A 10,337-nucleotide genomic window follows, 5' to 3' on the forward strand; every position below is an offset into this window, starting at 1 on the left:
ATAGTCAGTCTCGTATAGATCTATACACAAACTCACGCTCTCCCTAGAGGAGACTCTGGATCATAAGGGTAGTCCTCCACTTAGTTATGTTGGTAAGTGCCCAAGGACGTGTCTCCAACTAGATTAACGGCTTTACAAGTAATAATACAGGAAAATTCTTTTTGTTATGAAAATAATATCTTTTATTTCATAATTTATAAGTTTGTTTCTTTGTTTGAAATCTGTATTTGCAACATTTATATCTTAACATGTTTATAAAGTTGTCCGCAAATCTAGTAGTAACTATGTTCTTTATGTTTAGTAAGTTCTATGTTCAATGTATACTAATGATAGGAAAATAGAATAAATCAAATTATATTTTTAAACACAAGAATACTTGTGCTTTTACTTGTACTCCCCTGTAGTAAGCGTTTCGAATGAAGGTTAGCGTAAGGATGAGAAGTTCCACGAATGAATTTCCGAGACACAAACGAGTCCTAAATGACATATAATGGCATATATAGGCATGTAATTAGTGTTTTGGACAACTAACATGCAAGGAAACACCCTTAGGGACTAGGAAACACTTGCTAGGAAGTGTTACAATCATATGTGATTGACTGAAAGGGGTTTACGGCCTAACCATGGAGTGTACGGCCATGGAGTGTACGGTCGTACACTCATGGTAAAACATGCACAAGAGGGGGTTTGAACCATGGGGAAGCTTGTGGGTCTATTGCTCATCAAGATTACGAACTAGGTTCTCATTTTGGAGGCCCTTATGGGGTGTTTTGAGGTGTGTACGGCCATGCAAGGGTGTACGGCCGTACACTCCTTTTGTTCCAGCTAAATGGTCGATTCTAAGGTATTAAACAAGAGTATCTAACGTATATTAAGCATATTGAAAGGATACTTACGATTTGGAGGCTCAAAAGAGGGTTCACGGCCACCAAGAACAAGTGTGTGTTCTTGGTGTTCTTGGTGAAATGGATGAATGTTTGAAGATCTAACATAAAAAGATGTTTTCATGGATGGATCAAGAGATGTTTACAACACTAAGGAAGATATCAAGAAGGGTAGAAGAATCACTTACGTTTTAATGATTTAGGATGAAGAACTCGATGATAGTTGAGAGAGAAATCCGATTTCAAGACTTGGAAGTTGAAGAAATGGCTAGAAATGAAGGGATCCTCTATATATGGGGGTGGGTGTACGGTCAACATGGGTGTACGACCGTACACCCATGTCTACGGCCGTACACTCCCTTTGATGGAGTGTTCGGCTCGATTGCAACACGAAGAACTTTAGCTGACACATCCCTAAACCCATAGCTTGATTGTACTGAGCTTAGAACCCTTAAATAGACTCTAAATGATGCTAAAAGATATTAGAAACGGGTATGACACTCGGTTGAATTGAATGGATGGACTTACAAGGAAAAAAAATTTGGGTTGTCACATCATCCCCCCGTTAGAGAGAATTTCGTCCCAAAATTCGGATTCCGAGTGGATGGTTAAGGATAAGGAAAAGAGAAGGTTACTTTGGTTCCATTCAATCCTTGCGTTCTTTCAATGAATTCAGATCCTCACTGGTTGCTTCAGCAGATCATCATTGATGGGTGCGCTATTCTGATCTGTGATGGGCGGGTAGGTTTGGCTTGCTCAACTACGTTCATCCAACTGGTAGAATGTCCTTTCGTAGTTTTGAGCAGGCTTTGTCCTAAAGTTCATGCTAGGACTCATACCTGGTTCATCTATCATTGTCTCATGTACACAAGTCGTATATAATTAAGATTGATAAGACGGTCGGATGGGTGACTCTGCCCGAGGTCCACAACCAGACAAGGAACAGGAGATAGGGCAGAAACACACATCCTAAGTCCGTAGAATCTTAATTATATACCACCTTTGCATGTACATTTAACATCGATAGTCTAACCGTATCTGTCCCTAGCCTCTGTGCTTGAACTTGACTTGTTGCGCGAGTGGTGTTTCCAAGATGGTCTGATGAGGGTGCTTAAGGAAAGTTACGGGTGGATACCATACTCCTTGCATGAGTATTTTCGAGGGTTTGAAGCGAGATGAAATTTTGAGGTTCGCATCCAGTTTGTCGTTATGAGTGACGAGAGTTGTTATTCGGTCGGTTTAAGGCAAAGGGTCTCTTCGATAACACGTGGGTTTGGTATAACGTAGACTCAGTCGGACTAAGCAGGATGACATCGTAGGATTGCGTGTTAAGTTAGTTAGGAAGGAGTGTTTCGTTATGGCGTCAGTGTATCTGGGTGTGAATGTTACTAGTGCTTTCTGTTTTGATCCTGATATTACTACTACGATAGTTTTGTGTTGCCTTACGTGTGTATTAACTGAAAGATTGTTCTAGTGAATGATACTTGATATTATGATCCCTATCCAGTCTCTCTATAATCGCTTGGTGGCTACAAGTCATATATAATTAAGAGTGATAAGACAGTCGACTGAGTGACTCTGCCCTAAATCCACAACCAGACAAGGAACAGGAAATAAGGCGGAATCACGCACTCTAAATCTATTGGTTCTTAATTATATATGGCCCCAATGTTTACACCAAGTCATTATAGCTTACTAGAAAGAGTATTTAGTTTCTATTTAAACTATGTGCTTAGTTTAGACGAGGAAGAAACTATTATAGTTAGGATTTGGTTGTGAGACGGTCTCCTTGAAAATGTAGGTTTGGGAAAAGATTCGAGTTGGAAGACGTACCGCTGTTCTCAGGTGGTTCCGGGGTAGACTCTCCTGTAGTGATCATTAGCACTCTTCCTTCCTCATCAGGGTTCCTAACCAATGGACAATCTCTCCTGTAGTGTCCTGTTTCACCACATTCGTGGCAGGTCTGACTTACTTCCTCAAATGGGACCTGAGAGATTGGTCGTGCAGGTGCCTTACAGAAGCGGATGGTGTGTCCTCTTCGGAGGCAGTTCTTGCAATACAACTTCTGACACCTTCCGATATGATGGAAGTTACACTTATTGCATTTAGGAAGTGTTCCGGCGTAACGACTGTCGGGTGGTGTTGTGGCTGGGGTCGTGGCAGTATAGGTTGTGTGTGTTTGTTGTTCCTCGGAGGGTTCTTATGTTGGTTGTCTCTTCTTTCTGCTCTCGGGCGTTTGATTATCATCGCCTCCTTTGGTTGACCCATGAACGGGGTTAGGGAGTTCAACGGGGGCAAACGGGACGGGGAATGCATCCCCCGCCCCCGCCCCCGAAATTTTCCTGTTCCCCAGCCCCCACCCCCGCCCCCGAAATATCTAGCTTTCTCATCCCCGCCCCCGCCCCCGAATTCCTGGATTACCCCCGCCCCCGCCCCTGCCCCCGAAAAAAAACACAATAAATTCAAAGTTATAAACAAAAAAATTTCAAAGAAACATGATCGATTACAATAAAGTTCCACAAAAAAACACAATATATCCAAATCTATCATCTGATTAAAGTTCCAAAAAAGCACAATAAATCCATAGTTACAAACCAAAAAAATGCACGATAAATTCAAAGAAACATCAATGATTACTATAATACAAAATCATTCTACTTTCCATATTTCTCTTCATCTTCATCAACATTTAAGTCATCGCCACCATCCACAAGACTACCTATAAAAATATTATAGTAAGTAACGTTTTTTCTTCTAAATACACTTCTAACTCTGTTTTCCCACAAACAACACTACGAGAAGAGTTCCATGAAAAGAAAGCATCTAATGATTCTGTCTCAACTCTAGGAGTTGCATTTTTAGTAGAAGTGGGGACATTATCATCATTGCTTGTTTGGCTCACACATCTTGAATCATATTTTGATATATACCCTCACAAATTGCTTTAACATTTAATAGATGAACTTTTGCTTTATCATCGCCATAGATAAGAGGGAAAAAGTACTCTAAGATTTTCATCTTAAACCTAGGATCCAAGACGGTAGCCATAGACATCACCCCATAACTTTCTTCCCAATACTTATCAAATTTTGTGACCATACTTGATGCCATTGTACTAACTTCAATGAACTTGGAGTCATCCCATTTCTTTAAAGCTAACCTTATTTCACAAATTTTAGGGAAAAAAATGTTAGTGGTAGGATATTTTGTTCCCGAAAAAAATTCTGTGACACTATAAAAGATCTTCAGTCTGTCACAAAGTTCATTAGCCAATTCCCAATCACTTTCATCAGGTAAACTCTTATATTGGGACTCACGGTTTTTTTAACCTGAAGAAGACTTTTTTGTATTTCACGGCAGTAGCAAGCATCAAGTATGTAGAATCCCAACGTGTTTTGCACTCAACGACTATTTTTTTTTTCACAAATAACACCATAATGTTTTGCATTCTGTTCAAATGTCTCCATTCTTTTTGGTGTTGATGTCCAAAAAGAAACACTCTCACGGACTTTCTCAATCCCCTTAAAGGAATCCAACCCACTTCTCACAATTAAGTTCAAAATGTGCGCCGCACATCTCATATGAAACAGCTCTCGACCTAAAATCAACCCATCAGAAGGCATTTTTTCTGTTATCAGTTCAATCATGCAATCATTTGTTGAACAGTTATCAACGGTTAAAGTTGATAATTTTCTATCTAAGTTCCATTCCATCAAACAATCTAACAACACATCTGTTAGCTTCGTTGTAGTATGAGGACAGGGCACATATATAAACCTACCAATCAACAAATTAAATTGAATTTAATATAATGAAAACATAGTATTATATTAAGCATATATCTATATATTAGTAAATACCTCAAAAGTCGGCTTTGCAATTTCCATGAATCATCAATGAAATGGGATGTCACAGTCATGTATCCTTTTCTTTGGTTGTTGCAAGTCCACATCATACAATTTCAAGACGTCACTCCTAGCCGTGTTTCTAGTAATAGACTTAAATAATGGTTGAAGCCCTTGACAGAAAACTCTAAAGCCTTCATGTTCAACAATACGAAGTGGGTACTCATGTTGCGCTATCATCCTAGCAAGATCCATTCGTGAATCCTCATAATTAAAACAATGGGTTGCTAAAATAGACCCTCCACTTTCGTCCGTCTTAGACTTTTTTCCAACTAAACGACTTTGAAAGTCATCAATTTTTTTTGAGATTTCCCTGCTTTACATGAGTTTTGGTGACCCAACAAACTTTTTGTTCCAGTGTTGCTGTTGTAAGTTAATGCTTTATTGCAATAAATGCAAACCGCCATTTCGGTTCCTTTAATTTTTTTCAATTCGTAATGAGCCCATATCTGGGATCTTAGTTTTCTTTTTTTATCATTTTCCGCTGCCTGATCAGTGGCGTTGGCGGTATCATGAACTGTATTTGAATCATGTGGTTGTGTTTGATCAACAAAAGTCATGATATTTGAAGCCTGGAATTGAATTCACAACATCAGAAAACATTAACAATTCAAATAAAATTGCAACATCCAGCAACTAGCCAACTACCATTGTACCACACTAACATTGAATAGATGAATCGAAACAGATAAACATATGATTAGACAAAAATCGGTATATGAACAGATGATTAAATGAAAATGTTATACGAACATATGTCATATGATTAAACAGATGAACATATGATTATATAAAGATCCGTATATGATTAAATGAAGTACAGAAGATGTTGTACTTGAGATGTTATGCTAATCGGTTCTTGTACCAATCGAATGATCGATGTTATAAATAAGTAAAGAACACATGAACAGATGATTAGATCAACATCAGATCATCAGAAGATGTTATAGCCGAGTACCTGACTTGTATTCGTGTGTTGTTGTTGAACAGATAAAGGGGGAGGAAGGGATCGACGCCTAAAGGTTGACGGTGACACTGTGTACACTATAGTGTTGCCTTGCCGAAGGCGGTGACGTGAAGGTGAAGTGACGAGATGATGGAAGTCGTCTGGAGTTTGGAGAGAATCGGCCGTCGGCGTTAGCAGCGGGAAGTCCGGAATTGTGAAGAAAATTGAACCGTCATCACTTCTTACGTCGGTACAATACGTCAAAAGATGAAAAGATGCACTGGGATATTAACGATTAACCCTACTGATACAATTAGTCAATTACAAGTCAATATTCATTATTCAATAAATCAAAATCTCAAATATAATTTAAAAAAAAAAAGATTAATTATATCTATATCTCTACAATACGTTAAAAGAATGAAAGATGAGAAGATGTACTGGGATATTACGATTAACCCTACTGAAACAATTAGTCAATTACAAGTCAATTTCATTATTCCATAAATCAAAATCTCAAATATAATTTAAAAAAAAAGATTAATTATATCTATATACAAATAATAATATAAATATATATAACATATTAACGGGGTCCCCGTGGGGTTTCGGGACGGGACTGCCCATCCCCGCCCCCGCCCCCGAAATTAAAACGGGGTTTAACCTTGCCCCCGCCCCCGCCCCCGATCTTTTTAAACAACTACCCCACATACGGGACCAGGACCCCACGGGACCGGGGCTCCGCGGGACTTTTTGACATCCCTAAACGGGGTCCATTATGCCTTAGTGGATCCCATAATCCACCAATGTTCGAGCCAGACGTTTGGCATTGTCAAACGTAAGAGGTTTCGCTGCCAATACGTTTCCTTGGATTGGAGAAGGCAGTCCTCAAATGTATCTCTCTACCTTCTTGCTCTCTGGAGTAACCATCCTCGAGCATAGTGCAGCTAAGTCGCTGAACCTATCGGTGTAAGCTTCAATGTCTGAGCCTGCCATGGTAAGATTCCACAGCTCATGCTCTAGTTTCTGTACTTCGCCTCTCGGGCAGTATTCTTCCAGCATCATTTCCTTTAGTTTTTCCCATCCCATTGTGTTTGCTATAGGAAGAGTCAATGACTTGACATGGCTGTTCCACCATGTAAGGGCTCTGTCAGAGAAGGTGCAGGCAGCAAACTTCACTTTGCTCCCTTCTGGGCACGCGCATAGCTCAAAAATCGATTATGTCTTCTCGAACCATCGCATTAGGGCGATGACTCCCCCATTTCCATCGAAGGACTTGGGTCCCCAAATTATGAAGTCCTTGTATGAGCACTCCCTTCTGTGTCCGTGGTTAAAGCTGTTGGTACCGCTACCCGATCCACCGGTACCACTTGCATTGATTTGAGTCATGACAGTTGTCACTACGGTTGTTACTGCCGCCTGAAAGACAACCGGGTCATACTGAGGAGGTGGTGGCGGTGGTGCGTTGTTTTTATTTTTGTTCGACTTCTTCGGTGGCATATTGTTTCCGAAAGGATTTAAAGACGAAACGAGGGTAAGTCCTTAGATGTTAAAATCGAGTGTATTTTGGATCGAAGTTATCTTAGTTCTGAGTGTTTCAAGTTCTGACGTTTGAAGTAATTCATAACAGAGGTCTATGCAACATAGACTTATGAATTTGATAGCGACTACCCTCTTAATGAAGTTATGGAATCTGGTTTACCGCTACTTAGCTGATATGATAAAGGCAATAAGCCTGACACATAGTGTGAGCAGTGTAATCACTAACTCACTAGATCATATTAGTTAGCTAATTATTAGTATGACGTATATGGTGCTCTACCACCTTGCGCGCCTCGGGAGGGGTTTATGTCCTAGTTATGATGGTCCTGAATTCAGCTGTGAGGGTTTGTTGTCTCTGAACTTTCCTATAGTTTTTCCTATTCACTGTAGCTCATGATTCGGGTTCTACCACAGATCTCCATCACCTCCTGATGGGGGATTTGCCTCCTCGTATGATTCCTTCTTGGAATCCACTTTACGAACCCTCTCTTATTCCTCATTGACTTCTCTGTTGGCGGTTGGAGTGGGTATCTATATCTAGGTTGTTCGCGCGAGAATGGGGATGTCTAAAGAATCTTATGAGATTAATTAAATCATTTCTTCTGTAGTTATTGATGATCCAAACTGGGTCCTCCTATAGTCAAGCAGTGCATGCAAACTGTATATAACCAAGATCAAATAGACCTTCGAATAGGTGATCCTCCTCCAAAACCACAACCAAACAAGGAACAGGTAGTAGAGCGTAGATCACCAATTCTGAGTCTATAAGATCCCAATTATATATAACCCTGGAAGCATGTACTTCGCAACTATAGACCTGTCAGTAAAGGTCTTTTAGTTCTCATTCAAGTTTGTTATAGTGCCTAAAATACTCCTATAGTATTTTATCTTTATGTTTTGTTCTAAGAATACTTTTGTATATGGAGTTAGGTAAGTTTTAGACTCGTTGCAACACCACCATCACTCCCAAACACATGTTGGTCATATCTCAAATAAATATAGTTGATCAGGTTATATTTATTCTAGATATTATTACATAACTGCTTAGGTTTGACTGTAGTGTCCAGCATCTAAATACTTTTATTCGTTTTGTTCTTACTTGTTCTTATTTTGATACCTGTTCTTAGTATGTATGCTTATTAGTATACTTATCGTAAAATACTTATATTTTACAAGTATACTTTTAGTCAGAGCACTCCGGCCCCATTGTATTTATAGTTGTATATATTTTACTGGTTGATATACTAAGTGCACTATAAACAATGCTCTGATACCAATCTGTCACACCCCCAAACCGAAACGGCGGAAACGTTCGGGGGCGGAGGACGTCATGTATAGTATCACAACAATTTCTATTATCAAAGCAACAACAACCATTGTATTAATAGTATAGCATTTACATTACATTTGAATCATACATGATTGACTCCAAAAGTAAATAACAAGCAAAGACTCGAACTACTAAGCTCCATCTTCTTGAACCCGGTGCGTGTACCTGTCTACTAATGTCCTGAGAATACAAGTAGGTTTTGAAAGAGTTTCAGCATAAAGCTGGTGAGTTCATAAGCTTTTTGTTTTGGAAAACTGTTCTTTGTTCTTTCGAGAAGTGTGTTATCTTTCTCCAGAAAATCCTATATTTTCTGATGTAATGAATGTTAAGTAAAAATGATTATTGCTAGTTCTTCCTGCGAGTACCTAGTGTATACAAATCATATACAATCCAGATCGAACAAACAATCGATTGTGTGGTTCTGCCCCAAGCCCACAACCAAACAAGGAATAGGAAAATAGGCGGAGACCACACATTCCACTGGTTGTCGGATCCTCATGTACATAATCTTGGAGTATTCACTAGGTACTTAAAAAGTTAACTGTATTGCTCCTTTGATATCTGTTGAAAGTGTTCCTCAAGAAAATCCAATATTTTCTTATGAAAGTATGATTAAACCCATTCTTTCTATAACTTCTTGGTTCATACTAGTTACGCATAAACCAATATCGAATAGACGGTTAATTGTGTGGATCTACCCGAAACCCACAACCAAACAAGGAACAAGGAATGAGGCGGAAACCACACATTCCACAGTCTATCAGATATTCTTCATACGTAACCTGGATGCATAAACTAAGGAATTATAGAATTAATAATGAATATTCGTTAATTGAATAATTAACCAGTTGTTGTAAGTATTGATGTTTACCCTGGAAAATCCTTTATTTTCCCTAAGTGTACGTTATTGAATTATCTGTTCTAAAATCGTAAAGTACAAGTATCTACCATACTTATGTTGTTTAAGCATTGTTCCGTTTGAAAACCTTTGTACGAAAACCCTGGCTACCACCAGTAATGTATAGTAGTCTTACTACATAAATAAAACTAGCTGAAAACGTGTTGTTCTGTTAACTGAAAGTGTTGTTAATACCCTAATGTGATCACCTAGTACATACGAGTTATAGAAATCTAGATCGAACAGACAGTCGATTGGGTGATCCTGCCCTAAGCCCACAACCAAACAAGGAACAGGGAATAAGGCGGAGATCACACATCCCACTGCAAGTCGGATGTTAATTTCATATTACCCTAATGTACATACTAAGTCACCACATAGTTACTAACCCTGTTGACTGATTGTTAGGTATTATTACGTAAATATATCGTTCTTATCTACTTGCGAGTTTTATGACCATACTAAACTTGATATGGCGCGAATCGGGCACCAGTATCCTTTATGACTTTGTCACCCGTAGACCTGCCGGTCCTACTTTAGCTAGCAGCAAGGTGCGGGATAGTCAGTCCCGTATAGATCTATACAAAAACTCACACTCTCCCTCGAGGAGATTCTGGATCATAAGGGTAGTCCTCCACTTAGTTATGTTGGTAAGCGCCCAAGGACGTGTCTCCAACTAGATTAACGACTTTACAAGTAATAATACAGGAAAACTCTTTTTGTTATGAAAATAATATCTTTTATTTTATAATTTATAAGTTTGTTTCATTGTTTGCAATCTGTATTTGCAACATTTATATCTTAACATGTTTATAAAGCTGTCTGCAAATCT

General features: G+C 39.0%; 2 protein-coding genes across 2 annotated transcripts; both read right to left on the reverse strand.

Annotated features, from left to right (window-relative positions):
- Positions 1–3,538: 3,538 nt before the first annotated feature.
- On the reverse strand, positions 3,539–4,803 carry LOC145114089 (zinc finger BED domain-containing protein RICESLEEPER 2-like). The gene is made up of 4 exons (XM_079050096.1): positions 4,745–4,803; positions 4,318–4,661; positions 3,815–4,039; positions 3,539–3,603 (listed from the first exon to the last, which is right to left on the reverse strand). Exons 1-4 carry the CDS (start codon positions 4,801–4,803, stop codon positions 3,539–3,541), a joined length of 693 nt encoding a protein of 230 aa, XP_078906222.1.
- Positions 4,804–5,061: 258 nt separating this feature from the next.
- LOC145114090 (uncharacterized) lies at positions 5,062–6,731 on the reverse strand. The gene is made up of 2 exons (XM_079050098.1): positions 6,642–6,731; positions 5,062–5,361 (listed from the first exon to the last, which is right to left on the reverse strand). Exons 1-2 carry the CDS (start codon positions 6,729–6,731, stop codon positions 5,062–5,064), a joined length of 390 nt encoding a protein of 129 aa, XP_078906224.1.
- Positions 6,732–10,337: the final 3,606 nt, after the last annotated feature.

Source organism: Lactuca virosa, chromosome 5, assembly GCF_052849685.1.
Source record: "Lactuca virosa cultivar CGN04683 chromosome 5, Lactuca_virosa_CGN04683_v6, whole genome shotgun sequence".
Classification (NCBI taxonomy): Eukaryota; Viridiplantae; Streptophyta; class Magnoliopsida; order Asterales; family Asteraceae; genus Lactuca; species Lactuca virosa.

Coding starts and splice junctions, on each gene's coding strand:
- LOC145114090 (XM_079050098.1), bottom strand. CDS start 6,731: ATGGCAGGCTCAGACATTGAAGCTTACACCGATAGGTTCAGCGACTTA. Junction 5,362..6,641: donor TTACTCCAGAGAGCAAGAAG/GTAGAGAGATAC, acceptor ATTCAATTCCAG/GCTTCAAATATCATGACTTT.
- LOC145114089 (XM_079050096.1), bottom strand. CDS start 4,803: ATGACTGTGACATCCCATTTCATTGATGATTCATGGAAATTGCAAAGC. Junction 4,040..4,317: donor ACAGAATGCAAAACATTATG/GTGTTATTTGTG, acceptor AAATAAGGTTAG/CTTTAAAGAAATGGGATGAC. Junction 3,604..3,814: donor TGTTAAAGCAATTTGTGAGG/GTATATATCAAA, acceptor ATATTTTTATAG/GTAGTCTTGTGGATGGTGGC.